Source organism: Delphinus delphis, chromosome 14 (genome assembly GCF_949987515.2).
Source record: "Delphinus delphis chromosome 14, mDelDel1.2, whole genome shotgun sequence".
Lineage (NCBI taxonomy): Eukaryota > Metazoa > Chordata > Mammalia > Artiodactyla > Delphinidae > Delphinus > Delphinus delphis.
The window spans coordinates 20,959,156-20,978,366 of NC_082696.1; the positions used below are offsets into that span (position 1 = coordinate 20,959,156).

Consider the following 19,211-nt stretch of genomic DNA (forward strand, 5'->3'; position numbering starts at 1 on the left):
CCAGAAAACTACTAGAGCTAATCAATGCATTTGGTAAAGCTGCAGGATATAAAAGTAATGCACAGAAACCTCTTGCGTTCCTATACACTAAAAATGAAAGATCAGAAAGAGAAATTAAGGAAAAAATCCCATTCACCACTGCAACAAAAAGAATACAATACCGAGGAATAAACCTACCTAAGGAGATAAAAGACCTGTACTCAGAAAACTATAAGACACTGATTTAAGAAATCAAAGATGACACAAACGGATGGAGAGATATGCCATGTTCTTGAATTGGAAGAATCAACATTGTGAAAATGACTATACTACCCAAAGCAACCTACAGATTTAGTGCAATCCCTATCAAATTACCAATGGCATTTTTATACAGAACTAGAACAAAAAATCTTAAAATTTGTATGGAGACACAAAAGACCCCGAATACCAAAGCAATCTGTTTTTGTGGGTTTTTTTTTTTTTTTTTTTTTTGGCTGGGTTGGGTTTTCATTGCTGCCTGTGGGCTTTCTCTAGTTGCGGCGAGCGGGGGCTACTCTTTGTTGCAGTATGTGGGCTTCTCACTGTGGGGGCTTCTCTTGTTGTGAAGCACGGGCTCTAGGTGCACAGGCTTCAGCAGTTCTGGCACACGGGATCAGTAGTTGTGGCTCGTGGGCTCTAGAGTGCCAGCTCAATTGTTGTGGCTCACAGGCTTAGTTGCTCCATGGCATGTGGGATCTTCCCAGAGAAGGGACTGAACCCATATTCCCTGCATTGGCAGGTGGATTCTTAACCACTGTGCCACCAGGGGAGCCCCCAAAGCAACCTTGAGGGAATAAAATGGAGCTGGAGGAATCAGACTCCCTGACTTCAGACTACATGACAAAGCTACAGTAATCAAGACAATATGGTACTGGCACAAAAACAGAAATATAGATCAATGGAACAGGATAGAAAGCCCAGAGATAAACCCATGCACCTATGGTCAACTAATCTATGACAAAGGAGGCCAGGATATAAAATGGAGAAAAGACAGTCTCTTCAATAAGTGGTGCTGGGAAAACTGGACAGCTACATGTAAAAGAATGAAATTAGAACACTCCCTAACACCATATACAAAAATAAACTCAAAATGGATTAAAGACCTAAATGTAAGACCAGACACTATAAAACTCCTAGAGGAAAACATAGGAAGAACACTCTTTGACATAAATCACAGAAAGATCTTTTTTACCCACCTCTTAGAATTATGGAAATAAAAACAAAAATAAACAAATGGGACCTAATGAAACTTAAAAGCTTTTGCAAAGCAAAGGAAACTATAAACAAAACAAAAAGACAACCCTCAGAATGGGAGAAAATATTTGCAAACAAATCAACTGACAAAGGATTAATCTCCAAAATATATAAGCAGCTCATGCAGCTCAATACTAAAAAAGCAAGCAACCCAATCCAAAAATGGGCAGACGGCCTAAATAGACATCTCTCCAAAGAAGATATACGGATGGCCAAGAGGCATATGAAAAGCTGCTCAACATCACTAATTATTAGAGAAATGCAAATCAAAACTACAATGAGGTATCACTTCACACTGGTCAGAATGGCCATCATCAGAAAATCTACAAACAACAAATGCTGGAGAGGGTGTGGAGAAAAGGGAACCGCCTTGCACTGTTGGTGGGAATGTAAATTGATACAGCCACTATGGAGAACAGTATGGAGGTTCCTTAAAAAACTAAAAATAGAACTACCATATGACTCAGCAATCTCACTACTGGGCACATACCCAGAGAAAACATTAATTCAAAAAGACACATGCACCCCATTGTTCACTGCAGCACTATTTACGATAGCCAGGTCATGAAAGCAACCTAAATGCCCATCAACAGACGAAGACAGAAAGAAGATGTGGTACATATATACAATGGAATATTACTCAGCCATAAAAAGGAACGAAATTGGGTCATTTGTAGAGATGTGGATGGACCTAGAGACTGTCATACAGAGTGAAGTAAGTTAGAAAAACAAATATATTATCGCATATATGTGGAATCTAGAAAAATGGTACAGATGAACTGGTTTGCAAGACAGAAATAGAGACACAGATGTAGAGAACAAACGTATGGACACCAAGGGAGGAAAGTGGGTGGGGGTGGGGGTGGGATTAATTGGGAGATTGGGATTGACATATATACATTAATATGTATAAAATAGATAACTAATAAGAACCTGCTGTATTAAAATTAAAATAAAATAATATTCAGAAAACAAAAAAACAAAAAGTCTTTGCTCCCAATTCAGGGGTCACGGGTTTGATCCCTGGTTGGGGAACTAAGATCTTCCATGTCACGTGGCGTGGCCAAATCAATTAAAAAATAAATAAAAGATTAGCCAGCATGAGGTTCATTAATGTGAAGCATTTTGATTGTTAAATTATTGGATAAAGTTTATACTTGATTACATTCACAGTACATTAACACCATTATTAGGCTGAAGAAAATGCATGCATCTCTAACTCATGTGATCACTTAATAGGATTTCCCCGAGTGCTTTTTCTTTTCTTCCCTCTTGTTTTTTGCTCAAATGTTGCCTTCCTGGTAAAGTTCCCCTGACCACTCAATTTTTTTGTTTTGTTTTGTTTTGGATTTTTTTTTTTGGCCGCACGGCGCACCATGCAGGATCTTAGCTCCTCAACCAGGGATTGAACCCGTGTCCCTTCAGTGGAAGTGCAGAGTCCTAACCACTGGACCACCAGGGAAGTCCCTGACCACCCCTTTTCTTTTTTTTTTGTGGTACGCGGGACTCTCACTGTTGTGGCCTCTCCCGTTGCGGAGCACAGGCTCCGGACGCGCAGGCCCAGCAGCCATGGCTCATGGGCCCAGCCGCTCCGCGGCACGTGGGATCTTCCTGGACCGGGGCACAAACCTGTGTCCCCTGCATCGGCTGGCGGACTCTCAACCACTGTGCCACCAGGGAAGCCTGACCACCCCATTTTAAACTGGAACTTCCCTCCCACATTCCCTACTCCTTGCTTTATTTTTTCTCCTCTCACGTTCTAATATACTAACTTACTGGGTTTACTCTATGTCTCCTACCCCTGCTAGAATGTAAGTCCCATAAGGGAAGGCAATTTATCTCTTTTGTTCCTGCTGTATCACTAGAGTCTACAACAGTGCCTGACATATAGTAGATGTTGATGTTCAATAAACATGTCAAGAGGACAAAAGAGTATTACCTAACATATAAGCAAGGAGCCCTACATGGACCAGGATGTGCTGTGTGGTCTTTATGGGCTATGTAACTTCCCTCTGCTGCTGTAAATTGGGAAAAGGGAGAGATTCTCTTCCCTTCCTCCAATATGGTGTGACAGTGAATGATACATGAAGGTACTTCCATGTTCTTAGTGGAACAGGATAGAGAAAATCAAAAGGCTGCCATTTATTAATACAACCAGATCAGTCCTGAACAAATATCACCCTGGGAAAATCCTCTAACTTTGCCCTACCTTCTAGATATAGAAAATAGTCACTATCAGCAACACCATGCCTCTATGATTACAAAGAATAGTATCTTAAATGAACCAAATATAATTTTGATCCTTTTCAACCATTTTTCTGTGTACACTGCTGAAATCAGGCTAGTCAAGTAGAATCAAAATAATTCTTCAGACCGAATCCTTCTTACAGCAAAAATTCCAGTATATGAAGCAAATCCAGGTATTAGGGTCACCTTTCAATGATCAATCCTTACTGGTCTGAGTATGAAGTTATCGTCTGAAGAGGCCACACAGTGTAATGGTAAAAAATCTGGCTGTGGCACCACATTGCTTGGGTTCAAATACTGCTTTTGGCTCCTACCAGGTGTGTTTCCTTGGGCAAGTCATTTGAATTTTCTGACCTTAGTGTCCTCATCAGTAAAACTGGGATAACAGTAGCACTTAAACTTTATAACCTTTGAGGATTAAATGAGTTAACATGAATAAAGTTCTTGGAGCAGAACCTGGCACATAATAGCATTCAATAAAAACATAGCCATTATATTATTAGGGAGTAAGAGTACCTTCAGTAAATTAAAGCTTTTAGCAGATGACTTTCTGCAAATTACTCTGACTCCTAGAAGGCTGATAACTTGCAACAATGTTATCTAAAAATCTGGACGTGCATTCCTTCCCCATGACTAACAACACAAATAAAAGTCACAATTATAATGAAAATAAATTGTCTGGATTTTCTTTATTTAGGAGTGTAACTTCTTTTTAAATAAGGGCAAAAAGGTAAGAAAAAGAAATTTCCCCTAATTATTTTATTGGCTTTTAATAGTTGTACATGGCTGTAACTGTGAGTACATGTTTTTGGTTTGTATTTTAATTTATTGTCTTTATCTTTTCCATGATATTTTTTCAATCTTCAATTTCTTTTATAAAGTCCTAAAGCACCCAGTGCTGTATTTTTAGTTATAGTGGATATCCAATAAATAACCAATTCAAGTCATATGTTAAGAGTACATACCAGGTTCAAATGATCATGTAAAGCATCTGAAGTGGGGTGAAGATGAGTGAGATAGTCTCTGCCCTCAAATAATTTACACAGTAAATTGGTAGCAGACACATAAACTAGGAAAGAAGTCAAAGTACATATGTCCTAACAGGAGGACAAGCACAGGAGGGGAGGTTCCTACTAGATGATGCAGAATCAAGGTCAAGAACATCCTCAGGAAAGAAGAGACATGTTAGGACCCTTGCATGGCTTGCAGTATTTTCCCAGGTGCAGCTGTAGGAAGAAGGTGCTCAGAGGAAGAGGGAAGAGCGTGAAGAAAGGCCTGGGGACACAGAGGCTCCGGGCATGCTCACTGAGGGCCCCTGGGTGACAGAAGTCCAAGGCAAGTGACTAATAAAGAAAGATAAGGGCTTCCCTGGTGGTGCAGTGGTTGAGAGTCCACCTGCCGATGCAGGGGACACGGGTTCGTGCCCCGGTCTGGGAAGATCCCACGTGCCGCGGAGCAGCTGGGCCCGTGAGCCATGGCTGCTGGGCCTGCATATCCGGAGCCTGTGCTCCGCAGCGGGAGAGGCCACAGAGGTAAGAGGTCCACGTACCGCAAAAAAAAAAAAAAAAAAAAAAAAAGTCCCTCAGTAGCCTAGAGTTTATAATCTATACTAAATCATACCCAACAAACATACTGAACCCTTGCTATGTATGTGTACAACATTCAGAATTGACCTATAAAATAACTAATACTTAAATTTTAAAATAAACATAGCCATTATAAGCACTTTTTAATTTACTCAGGGGTTTTTTCAGTTACCTTAAAAGCAGAATGGTGTAGCTGATAGTTTTGAGTACTTACTGTATCCCCAAAACCACATTAATCATTTTGCATATATTACCTCATCTAAACCTGTGATGGGACTATATGGCTTTCCAGGATTGATTTAAGAATAAATGAATATATATCCAGCATGATGCTTGACCCACAAGTTAAAAAAAAAAGAAGTGTAAATACCCAGACATCTGCAACGTTTCCCCTTGTCCTTTGAGCATAAAAATTACTGTATAAGGGCTTCCCTGGTGGCGCAGTGGTTGGGGGTCCGCCTGCCAATGCAGGGGACACGGGTTTGTGCCTCGGTCGGGGAGGATCCCACATGCCGCGGAGCGGCTGGGCCCGTGAGCCATGGCCGCTGAGCCTGCGCGTCCGGAGCCTGTGCTCCGCAACGGGAGAGGCCGCAACAGTGAGAGGCCCGCGTACCGCAAAAAAAAAAAAAAAAAAAAAAAAAAAAGATAAGACACGAAAGGTCAGTTTGGGTTACACTGCAGAGAGCTGAGGAGTCTGGAATTCATTTAGGAAACAACGTGAAGTCAGTCACTTTTTGGGCAAGAAGCAAAGGACCAAAGTTCCACCTGAGGAAGACTTCCTGTAGTGGTATCCAGGATGATCTAGATAGAGGAGGGAGGGGAGAGATTTCCCCACCTATTTTCCCAAAACCACAATAATCCCTGCTCTCTCCAGCCACCCAGCTCTTGGGCTGTGCCCTTGTAGCGACAGGAGCTCCAGCACCTGAGGTCTGGGGTCTGAAGAGACCACTCCCACAGACCTATCCCCTGTGTCCCACTTCAAGCAGTGAGTTTCCGTCCTGAATCCTTTGGTAACTCCCTGTCCTAGTTACCAGCTCTATTCCCCGGTTCCTTAAAAAAAAAAAAAAAGATGGGGACCCAGTTTGAGTCTTTTTGGTTCCAGCACCATCTGCCATGAATACTGCCACCTAAGTAAAGAACACGCTGGCTCCCAAGACTTGCTTGGATTTCCCAGTCTCACTCACCCGGGTGCTCCGTTATGCTACCCTACCTGGTAGAACACATGCCATTTTGTTGTGAAGGACCCACTGCTCTATTTGCTGGCCTGAGATCTGGATGTTATCTTGGCTACTCTAGTGTTCCTGACAGGCTGTGCCACCCTGAATCTTCTCTGTCAGCCTCACTAGCTGGGTCACGTTCCCTTCCTAGGCAGGCTTAATGCCAGAACCCAGTCTCTCCCTGCCTCCTCCAGCATTCCATAGCTTTCTAGAGCTCGGACAGCTAATACCTAAGTAGAGCAAAGAGGCCACCTGCAATAATTGAGACACAGAGTGATGAGGACCAGACAATGGGGACCGAGAGGAAAGGCTGATGGTAGAGGCCTGCACTAGGAGAAATAAATAAAAGGTTTAGGAACTAACAGAATGTAGAAGATGGTAAAAGGCAAGGACGAATCAAAGAACTCCGTGGTCAAAGCCTGGATGCCAAAGAAAGCCACGTCTGCAATAGCAGGGGTAGCTGGGGACGGCAGGGGATCTACTTTGGTTTGGAAAGTATTTGTACATAGGACTTTCCCGCGCCCTCTCTGCGCTCATTCAGAGCAGGTGTCAGTACCTTCCCTCTCTAAAACGAAAGTTTAAGTTAACGCGTGAAAGACAAGTAGGGTGAGCATAATGAGACCTTCCGGCGACTGCTACTGCTGCTGCGTGAACTTTAAATTTTCTATCTTGCTTCACCAAAAATAATGTTTCTATTCCTGAAATTACATTTTAATACTATCCCCAAACACAGAAGTGTTTGTGAAAGCAGAAGTTATGAAAAAAGTAAAGATAATTAAGCTGAAGACATTTCAGATGTTAAGCCAATGTTAAGTGTTAACTGTGGGTATGTGTTGAAGAGAATAAAGAAGTTGTACCTCAAGTTGTAGGTTCTCTGTTTGGTGCCATTGCCTTAAACAATGTCAAAGAGTCATTCTTGTAAAAGATCAATGTTGGTATCTCATATCCTGTGTAAAGCCTGGGATACCTTTAGGGAGGGGTGGAATTAGATGGTTGCTACTCCAGTCACCTGCCCAGCCACTCAGTGGTTTGAGGAAGAACTGAGTGTGGTCATAGGTTACAGACCCTCTCTTCTAAACCGGGGGACACACAGCACGTATTCACAGCAATTCTTCTGCTTGTGGACACTGTAACCTCTCGTTGTGAAAATTTCTCGGTCTAACTCTGCAGTCTTACAGTCCAACTTAACTGAATGCCTCCCCTCACTGTGTGAGAGCAAAATCTGATGCAAGTTTCTTAACATTCTCACTACAAAATTCTGATTTTTTAATTAAAAAATTGACACCCAGAAGCAAATTAATCAGTGCCTGGCATGTACCACGTTTTCAGTGTAGATCTATGTAGACCATAAGAATGGGTTTTGCGTTAACACACAGTCCTCAGGCACTACTGCCCATGAGGTGCTCGAGGAGATGTGCCTGGGTTCGAGAGATGTGGGCACTGAGAAGAAAGAAGGGTGAGGAAGGGCACGTTCACAAAAGGAGAAGGGCTGAGACAGGTAGCGAACCTCTCTTGCACAGGTTTAGGGGAAATGGGAAGGGGAAGAGAGGGGACAAAAGAGAAAGAAAAGTCAAAGACAACCAAGATGATGACATCTTGTGTAAATCAAGTAAGAGCTATTTTGTAAAACAAGGAGGGACACAACAGCAATGGCGCATCTTGTAGAGACTGAGATGGATGAAAATGAGAGAATAACACTAAATGTCAGGATTGGGAGGCTTGGAGTCCCCTCAGTGGAGTGCTGGATGCAGGGGCAGACTGCAGAAGGAAAGACATGAGAGTGCAGGAGGGAAGTGGAAGCAGCAGACACAGGGTAGATTTTGAAGACCTTTGGTCTTAGTTGTAACCACCCATGTAGAAGTTAGAGGAACAGCCTGTTTGTTTGTATTGTCAGCTTTGGGGAGATGAACGCATACGTAAAGACCCAAAGGGAGGCACCTCAGCCACCACTACCTACCCACCACCACCACCCCCCCCCAAAAAAGGGAAGAAATGATTATGTAGGAAAAAAAGCGTAAATGAGATTTTGAGTTCTAAAGTTAGGGAAGGGATGGAGCTTAGGTGGAACCAAAGGAGGACACTTTCACTCAGGAGATGAAAACCGAAGAAAAGACTCACCAAGGGAAAGTAAATAGAAAAGACTACTCTGCCCTAGAACCCAATAGCCTATGGACCATTCTAAACAGAGCTGAAGATACAGGTAACTTGCTGCTTTAAAACAAGGCCAGAGAACTCGAAGTCGGGGCATAAGCCCAGCCAGCCTTATAGGACAAGACAGCCTTTCAAAATCTAGTTGACTCAAGGACCACCAAGCAGACAGAACACAGGACCTTTCTTAACTTCCACCACCATGAACATGTGAGAACAATGGCATTTATTACAGTGGCATTAATAAATCAGTGCTGCATCCTATCTACCATCAATTAAAAATTCCTACCACAGACCCCCACACTAAGAAAAGTGGTATTAATCGCTGTGTAATAGAACACAGTAAGATTCATGTCCATATGACTGTAAAGCCAAGAGCTTAGGAGAAGGACAAACGAAAAAGAGTTACTCTTCTTGGAAGAAATTCATATTCTTTCATATCCTAAAATATTATGGCTCTTGCCTAAGGTGTTCTTTGATGGAGCTGGCCTTGGTCATACCCAAACCCCTAGATTTCACTGTTTGAGACAATGTATTAGAGAAGAAAACACCCTACTCTTGGTTATTTCCAAATGCATCAGTTTTCCTCTAGATGTGACATCTTTCCTCAATGTGAAAAAAAAACTTGTTACACCACTTTGTTCCTCCATTTATTTTAAGCTTTACTAATACACTCCATAAAACTCAGCAGAAATTGAATTAAAAAAATATATATATATATAGACAGTAAAGTACTTGGGACACTTGATAACATCTTACGAAATTCAAATAAAACATTAGTAATAACATGGGTTTAAAAAGAAATGATGTGGACTTCCCTGGTGGCGCAGTGGTTAAGAATCCGCCTGCCAGTGCAAGGGACATGGGTTCGAGCCCTGGTCCGAGAAGATCCCACATGCCGTGGAGCAACTAAGCCCGCGTGCCACAACTATGGAGGCTGCACTCTAGAGCCCATGAGACACAACTACTGAGCCCGCGTGCTGCAACTACTGAAGCCCGTGTGCCTAGAGCCTGTGCTCTGCAACAAGAGAAGCCACCACAATGAGGAGCCTGCGCACCACGATGAAGAAAGCCCGAAGACCCAACACAGCCAAAAATAAATAAATAAATAAATATATTTAAAAAGAAATGATGCAAGTAAATGTAGCAGAAAAATTCACAATGAATTGTTAACACATCCACTTGGCTTGTCTTTATTCTGTTATGTCACAATTTTGATGCAAAGACAAAAAACAAAAAACAATCTGATGATATATCTAATAACTTTCTCAGGTTTTTAATGTGGTTCGGTAGTCTTTAGGAACTAGAAATATAGTACCCATAAATAACTTCTTGGAGCTCAACTTATATAAAATCTTGTGTGAATTTGAAAAGGAAACAGAATACAAAGATTGCTAGGCTATCCTCAATAAATATGGGATAATATAAAATAACACTTAATGCTGTCTAAAATGACTTTTCTTAAATATTCTGGGTTGGTAGAAATGTTACAGCCTCCCTACTATTAAAATAATTAAAAAGAGTGACAAGAAAAGATGAAGGGAAGTTCTTTGTAATTGTTCCTACTTTAGGGAGAGAGACGGTAGCAGCCCAGACCCAGGAAAAGGGCAAGAGAGACAAATGAAGAGACTTTCATCATCTCTTTTTAATGTCTTCTTAATGCTACTGTCCAGAGCCCTATTCCCATCTTGGTTATCCATGGTAACTCGAAGAGCTAGACTCCCCCAATGCTTAGAGAAACCTGAGCGGGAAGTACTTAAGAAGACCAGTGTATTTCCATCTACAACTGCAGAACAAGGAAGAACAAGATGCCCAGTCAGGGGTTGGAAGGAGTCAAGGATCCACACAGAATCTGGAACTGAAAGCACATTAGAATTCAATTCATTCAATTCTGAGCTGACTTGCTCAAGGTCACATGGTACCTTGGTGGCAAGGACACAACTAGAACCCAGGTGTCCTCCCTCAGCACAGCACTGTGTTCATCCCTTCCCACTGCTCCCAACCCAAGAAGCCAGTTAGGAACTAAAGAGGATTCAAAAAGCAAACCATCATTATTTGCTCCTAAGGCAAGTCTTTTGTCTTTGCCTATCTTTTTATTGCAAAAACTTTCCAGTACCTACAAGTAGAGATATGAGAATAATGAACCCCATATATTACCAACTTGGGACCGATCTTTCATCTATACTCCCCTCTCCTCCAGGATCATTTTAAAACAAATCCCAGAAATAGTATCATTATTTCTTTTTAAATATTAAATGCTCAAAGAAATGATACAGCTGCAAAAGCAGCAGAGACAATTTTCTTTAGGAAGCCCTGGTGTCTCTATCCTACACCCTTGTGCTATTGATGGTGTTTTCCTTTTTATGTCACAGCGCTAGAACTAAAGGCCAACTCTTAGCACAGACCAGTAAGATATGCTCTGTGATCCTGTACATACACGGACAATATTAGTTTCTGGTGCAGTGAGGAATTTTGATGAAGGGATTATTTTAGACAACAAACGTGGAGAAAGCTAAACTTACACCAAGATATAAACTCATTTTCACCTTAAACAATACCCTGATACTGGACATTTGTTTAAATCAGGCTTAATTCTGGCCTGAGATTTAAGGCCAACTTCCTCCGTAAGTCCATATGAAAGGTACTAAATAATGTAATTCTTAAGGTTTAACAAATCCACAAAATAAAATAACAATAAAAAGTTTTCACACCATTAGGGTTATGACTCCTCTAGGACACAGACCATTTATTTGTCCTAAGGACATGATGGAAATTTAAAATTAATAAATATAGCAACACTTTTCCTTCATACAGCCATTTAAATTTTGCCCACAGAACAAATACATTTAAAAGACATTTTAAAAATTCTTCATTGACAAATAGGATCGTGTTACTGGAACTAAGTAGACAGATAGATAATAGTGTTCGTATGTGTGTGTATAAATGGATACTTGCAGCTACAATACTGACAAATAACATTTCCACTTCTAATTTTCCATTTCACCTCCCTCTCCCTACACATTAATTTTTTATATGAATTTACAAGTACATATTTAAAAACAAGACTATGTTAGAAAGCCAAAGTGAGTAGAAAAAGAAGGCAGATCAGAACCCTAAGTTGTTTCACCCTTAAATGAAATAATTTCATTTCAAATATAGATTAATTTTTTCCCTGAAAATAAAAAAACCCTGCAAGATATGATTTTTTACTTTTTGGAAAATTTAACAATTTATCTTCTAACAAAATTATGATGTTCCTACCTGCTGATGTCTCTCTAAATTTGTCACTGGTCTTCTTTTTCCTCCATTTCCAAGGCTTAAAGATTTTACCAATGGTGGAGAGTTTCCCCTTCCTCTTGAAGGGAGGTGTTTGGGAGCCTGCTGTTGGGCCATCTGAGTTTGCTATAGAAGCTTTGTCCAGTCCGTCAACTGTATAAAGAAAGTCAAGTCAGAGAAAAGCTGTAATAAAAGTTTGAAACAACATCATCTATGTCTTCCTGCACTGTTCAAAGTAAACATGCCCACTTTAATTGGAATCTCACATAAAGTTTATTTTGCCCCATTTCCCTGCCAGTAGAACTCCTCTAATATCAATCAATAAATCAATCATTCAGAAATTACAGTCCCCTTAGATAATCATTTTGAGGAAACAGAGAAGAAATAAGAGACCTACATAAAAGGTAAGGCCAGATAAATAAGGGTCTGCGAAACAGCTGAATCCGTCTGCAACAACTACATCAATATTTTGTGCAGAAATAGAGTATTCTAAGTGAAACAGGATGTTCCTCCAGAGACTAGTTTGGCATTCTCAGTAATGAAAATGACAGTTATAGTGTAGTTAAAACCAGGTTTTTTTCCTTCACAAAATAAAATTTAGTGCCAAGAAGCCAAATTCTAAATTTTACTATACTAAAACTATCTTTTGCTTGTTACAAAAAAGTTTCTAGCTTCAAATAAACTGATAACTATCACGAATGACAAAAAATACGTGGAAAATATGGATGTCGTAGGTAATAGAACATATCTTTATGTGCCTCAATCATTTCATCAATCAGAAGAAAGGCCCCAAACCTTAAGTTGCCTTACACTATGTTCATAACAGAAAGAAGATGGTGATAACTTATATTACCCCAAAGATTAAATTTTAATGGCAAAAAACGGGAAGCAACTAAAGCATGGATAACTATGGTATTTTTCATGCAATGAAGTAGCACTCAGCAATTTAAAGAAAAGGAGCCATTGATACCTACAAACAATGTGAATGTATCTCAGAAACATTGTGCTGGCAAAAAACAGCAACACACAGAAGAGTACATACTGTGTGGTTCTATGTATATGAAGTTCTAAAAAAGGCAAAATGAATTTATGGGAAAACAGAAAAAAGAAGAAGAAAGAAAGAAAACCAGAACAGTAGTTGCTTCTTGGAGTGAAATGGATATGGGAATTAATTGAGAAGAGGCTTGAGGGATTTTCCTGGGGTGATGGAAATTATCTCAATAAAGGATGGATTATACAAAATGCATCAAATGGTATTTATGATATTGTGGATTTTTCTTTATGTAAAATCTACCGTTAAAAAAACCATAAATAAGTAGTGAAGTCCAATCAATGGCATGCATGCTGATGCGTTTAGGGATGAAGTGTACTGATGTCCATCAAAAATAATAAATTGATGGATAGATGGAATGGAGATGGATAAATTTACAGTATAGTAAAATATAGCAAAATGTTAAGTGTTGAACTTAGGTGGTGGGTGTGTGGTCATTAATTGCATAATTCTTCCATCTCCAAAACTTTCACAATAAAATATTGGGAAAAATAAAACAAAAATTGAATGTCAAGAACCTCTGCTTCTAGGAAAATGGAGTAAACTTACTTTTTCCTACTTCTCCTGCTACATACAACTAAAAAAAACCCTGAATGCTATATATAAAAGAAACATGAAAAGACTATATAAGGTGAAAAGAAAGTAGGCCAGCTTGGGACCTCAGGACCTAAGAAACAACATGGAGGTAAGATCCCTGGGTTTTCCTTTAGTCTCATGTATTCCAGACTTGCAGCTGAACCTGAAAACACCAATGGGCACAGACCAAAAAAAACTCACAAAAGCCTGCTCTCTCTAGCCAAAGGAGCAGGAAAGGGACAGCCCAGCAAGACAGAAAACTTTTAGACAATAACTGCTCCACTCCAGCCAAACACCACAGAAGAAACTATGACCACCCAAGCCAAGAAAGGCTGAGTGGGTAGAGTAGACTTCTACCCTCTAATGAGGAGCCCCCAAACCCCTATCAGAGTGGTGTCAGAGAGGACCAAGTAGGGAGCCAGGACCTTCCTGTGCACCAGCTCTCAATGAAGCATCCTCTACATTGTCAGTGGAGACCATGTGGGAACCTGGTCTTCCACCCATACCCAGTAATGAGGTATCTCTTATTCTCCTTCCCTGCCAGTATTGGGGTAACATCAAACCACTGCTCAGTGGGAACAAGACCACCCCCACCCACTATGGTGTCAGTAGAGACCACGTGGGGATCTGGAAATTGAACCGTGCCCAAGAGTAATGAAGACCCTTCCCCCCCATATCTGCCGCCAGATATCAACAGAGGATGAAGGGAGAACCTGGGTGTTTACCTCCGCCTGGCAGTAATGAGGTGGCACCCCTCGCTTCCCTTGCTGGAGAGGTGTTAAAGCCAGTTAAAACAAAAGGTTTCCATAACATTTACAGTCTCATAATATAATACAAAAATGTTTTAAGTTTCAATCAAAAATCACTTGACATATCAAGAACCAGGATAATCTTAAATTGAATGAAAAAGGACAGTCAATACAATACCAATACCTTAATCCTTATAAGTTCTCCTTCCAAACAAGAATGATAAATCCTGTTCTTCCCACTCATAAAGTCAACTCTAATCTCAGGCAGAAATGCAAGTTCGGCAGTGACTGATTCTTCTGTAAATGGTTCCTAACCCTACTTTACCCCAGCCATGTTGGCCACAGTGCAGCAGGCGGAGATACGGGAAGGACTAATTTGGAAGCTAAGCCAGAGTTAAAAAGTAAAATCCTTATTTACTTTACTTCCACTCCTGTCCAACTGCCTTCCTTAAACTAGGGGCAAACCCAGGGAGAAACTGACCATGTGGTATTTCTTCTCCACTGAGACTTTACGCTGAAGGCTCAATTTTGAACAATTTAAATGCTGTGAAATATAGAAGGACTGACTATTACAAACATGGGAACTAAAGTTACCATCTCAAATTCACCTCCGTGGCTACAGACACACATTTAGTTCTCATTTTCTCTCAACCCACATATCCGGTTGCCTGACACTCCATCAAAATTCTGCTTTTGATCTGAACCACTAAGGAATAGTCTATTTTTTCTCCTGAAGACAAAAACAGACGAAAACAAAAATTAAATATTCCTTAGGTGACAGAAGGTGACAGATGGGGAGACTGAATGAGGTAGTTGCAAAATGAAAGCCTTCATGTTAAATTCATAGCTACATAAGACATTAACTGTCATTCCTTTCTTTATTTGGCATTTACAGTTTTAGTCTTTCTCTCTCCTCTGGAAGGGGCCTGGGCCAGTGCCAATGACCACAGCAGAACAACGCACACACATTCCTTTTTCCTGATTGAATGAATCCACCTATAATTTTGTAATTATTGGGCTATTACGGTAAACCACACTTGCAATTAGGAACCATACGTCGGCACAGTTGGCCACAGGGCCATTGTACTTCTTGTAAATCATGAACATGAAGGGGACTGCCACCTGATTTGGAGTAGTATAAACAGAATATTTACTCCCTTCTTTCCTCCAAACACCTAGGATACTGCCAGGGCCACTGATAATTCTTTTATTTTTCTTTTGGACCAGTTTACCATTAAAGTCACTTTGAAATTTTTGAAACAGTTTTTCACAACAAATCTAGTGAATTTGGCATTTACACACAGATAAGAATTGCCAGGTAAAGCCCAGAAGAAAGTCTGATTTCCCTGTTTTATTTTTATTTAACATCCATCTTTTTATTTATTTATTATTATTATTTTTTGGCCGCGCCACTCGGCCTGCAGGATCTTAGTTCCCCAACCCAGGATCAAACCTGTGCTCCCTGAAGTGGAAGCGAGGAGTCTTAACCACTGGACCACAAGGGAAATCCCTGATTTTCCTGTTTTACATGTTTACTTTGATCCACTTACATGTTATGAAGAGTGACCTGTCATTCAGCAGGACTTTCTTTTTCACACTGGAAATCAACATTTAAAAATATTTAATTTAATTAATTAATTAATTTAAAATCTCCTTGAGGAGGAGATTAATAAAATTTATTTACTTTTAATTATTTTTTAAAATTTTTTATTGGAGTATAGTTGATTTACAATATTGTATTAGTTTCTGCTGTACAGCAAGGTGAAGCAGTTATACATACACATATATCCACTCTTTTTTAGATTCTTTTCCCATATAGGCCATTACAGAGTACTGAGTAGAGTTCCCTGTGCTATACAGCAGGGCCTTATTAGTTATCTATTTTATATATGTATATGTCAATCCAAATCTCCCAGTTTATCCCCCTATCCTTATCTCCTGGTAACCATAAGTTTGTTTTCTACATCTGTGACTCTACTTCTGTTTTTGTAAATAAGTTCCTTTAATTTTAATTTTATATTGGCGTATACTTGATTAACAATGATGTGTTAGTTACAGGTGGACAGCAAGGTGATTCAGTTATACCCATACAAGTATCCATTCTTTTTCATATTCTTTTCCCACTTAGGTTATCACAGAATATTGAGCCAAGTAAATATTATTTAAATATTTTTAAAAACAGTCATTAGCTGTTCAAATGTAGACATTTTAAATGACACAGCTCAGTCTATCTTCCCACCAAAGTAAGCTCATTCCTAACAGGATTTCCCTGCACCACCACCCAGTAAGATCCAGAAAATACATGAAGATTTTACTTTTCATTTAAACGGAAATTTATCAATTAGACAATCCCAGTGCTACTGTGACCACAGAAGCCAAAAATAAATGAAGCTAGATAATTATCATATAAATTAAGTTATACACTTGGAGAGTCTTTTCTTTGAGATCTGAGAACTGAATGACAAGGATTCCTAGAAAAATTAATCCTATTTAATACAAGTTTGTAGTATTTTTATAATGTTCAATAGTTCTCTAATAGTCTAGATATTCATTTTTGGTTTTTCTCCACACAATTATTTCAGTCACTGAGAAAGTGAGACAAATGTGGCAGAGCATTCCACCTCACAAATTTCGTAGGTGAAAGATCATTTAGAAAAGAACCTCAATAAAAGAATTCCCAGTACTCCTTCTAAAGAAAGTGATAGCCACTCTGAGAAAAAACGGTGGCAAAGATGGCCTCAACTGTCCTCTAAATATCCTTACATATCTTTTTTTTTTTTTTTAATTTTTTAATTTTTTTGGCTGCGTTGGGTCTTCGTTGCTGCACGCGGGCATTCTCTAGTTGCGGCGACAGGGGGCTACTCTTTGTTGCGGTGCACGGGCTTCTCGTGGCAGTGGCTTCTCTTGTTACAAAGCACAGGCTCTACGTACGCGGGCTTCACTAGTTGTGGCTCGCGGGCTCTAGAAGGCAGGCTCAGTAGTTGTGGCGCACGGGCTTAGCTGCTCCGCGGCATGTGGGATCTTCCCGGACCAGGGCTCGAACCCGAGTTCCCTGCATTGGCAGGTGGATTCTTAACCACTGTGCCACAAGGGAATTCCCTATCCTTACATATCTGAAGGTTAATGAGAATACATTTTTGAAGCCCAGTATTAACAAAAACAAAGTGAACTCATATGTGGTTAAAAAAAAAGTGTTGATAATACTCTGCTGTACTAAGTATATGCTTATACTACTACTCATAGTGATTTTATTGGACCAAAGAATGTACCTATTAAAAGGGCATTGTACAAAAACATCTGACATTTAAAAATCAAGAACTTAGGGACTGCCCTGGTGGCGAAGTGGTTAAGAATCCGCCTACCAATGCAGGGGACACGGGTTTGAGCCCTGGTCTGGGAAGATCCCACATGCTGCAGAGCAACTATGCCCATGTGCCACAACTACTGAGCCTGCACTCTACAGGCCGCGAGCCACAACTACTGGGCCTGCATGCCACAACTACTGAAGCCCATGCGCCTAGAGCCCATGCTTTGCAACAAGAAAAGCCACAATGAGAAGCCTGCACACCGCAATGAAGAGTAGCCCCCACTTGCTGCAACTAGAGAAAGTCCATGTGCAGCAATGAAGACCCAATGTAGCCAAAAATAAATAAATTTATTTTTTAAAAAATCAAGTACTGAAAGAAGTAAGAAAACAAGCAAACCAAAGTTTATTTCCTTAATATATGGCTTCTAGGCTATTTTCTTTGTGCCTTTGTAAGTTATTATGCTTATGTAATAATATCACTATATATATATTTTATTTCTATTACAGTTTTTATGTTTCCACTATAATTCTGTCACCTTCCTCTTTAAAGGCCACAGAACACATGGCAAAGAAACATTAGGGCCGCACTTAGGGAAGATTTAACTTTATTTCCTACCCCTACATGAGGCCTCTCTCTCCCAAAACAGTGACTTAGAAAACATGCTGTCAGACAGGGGCCTACATCCAGTTCTGGGCACAGAACCAAGCGGACAACAAGGTCAGAGGGAATGGATGCCATGAGCCGTCGCAGACGAGATTGGATTAGGGAAGCCAAGTGGCTATCCTTGTCTTGAGTTGTCTGAAGGAGATCCTTCCTCTCCTGCTAATCAGCATTTACACTGGGTTGGATCAAATCTCTTCCTTTTGGGGGTAGGATGAATGACCAGCGGAAGGGAAGTGAAAAGGGACAGAAGAATAAAAATGTTAGGAGTTAATTCTGAAACTGGTATACTTGTAAACTGGATGGAACAAATAGATGGTGGATGTTAGGAGCCAGATTTGTCAGTCTTGGAAAGGAAGGTTACAGATAAGCAAGGGGGAAGCTAGAGTGATCCATGTGGCACTGAATTAGAGCTGGAGGCATCAGTATGAACTCCTGTTTTGGCAAGAGAGAGAGAAAGAAGGAGACAGACAGAGAGATGACAGATAGGTAACAGGTATGTGTATATATGTGGCTCAGCATACACACATGTATTTCCTATTCATTCTGAGGGGCTAGAAGCAATGACAGCCCAGGGAGCACTCAGGTCTTGGTTTCTAATAGCACTCTCCAGTAAAAGGAATCAGACCTTTTTCCAGAAATGGCTGCTTCTAGGGTTGGAGCAAGGAGAATACTAGGTGAGCTTGGAGCATCTTACAGTGCCAGAAAGTAAACAAGCACTCAAAAAACATTCTGATGAGAGAATGTCAAAGTCACACAGGAGCCAATAAGAGAGCCCCACAGGCCAAAGATGGAACAACTTGAGCAATAAAATAAACAGTGCAGTATTAGATAATAATTCAAAGTATATCTGTGAGTCCATACTGAATAAATACTGAATAAATAAATAAACGTGGGATAACAGAAAAGTCTGTACAGAAGAATCGCCATTAATTTATATAGATACTCCACTCTCAAGAAGGTGGATCTCAACTCCCCACCCCTGAAATGTGGGCTATACATGGTGACTTCCTTCGAAAGACTTCGGTATAGGGAATTCCCTCGAGGTCCAGTGGTTGGGACTTCACGCTTTCACAGCCGAGGGCCTGGGTTCGATCCCTGGTCAGGGAACTAAAATCCCA

At 40.4% G+C, this 19,211-nt stretch overlaps 1 protein-coding gene across 1 annotated transcript in view; it reads right to left on the bottom strand.

Annotated features, from left to right (window-relative positions):
• Positions 1 to 19,211, bottom strand: part of PHACTR2 (phosphatase and actin regulator 2) — a 130,870-nt gene that overhangs the window by 83,512 nt on the left and 28,147 nt on the right. The window contains exon 2 of the mRNA XM_060029862.1: positions 11,732 to 11,899. Within this exon, the coding sequence (XP_059885845.1) occupies positions 11,732 to 11,899 (168 nt within the window). The remainder of the gene's footprint in view (positions 1 to 11,731; positions 11,900 to 19,211) is intronic.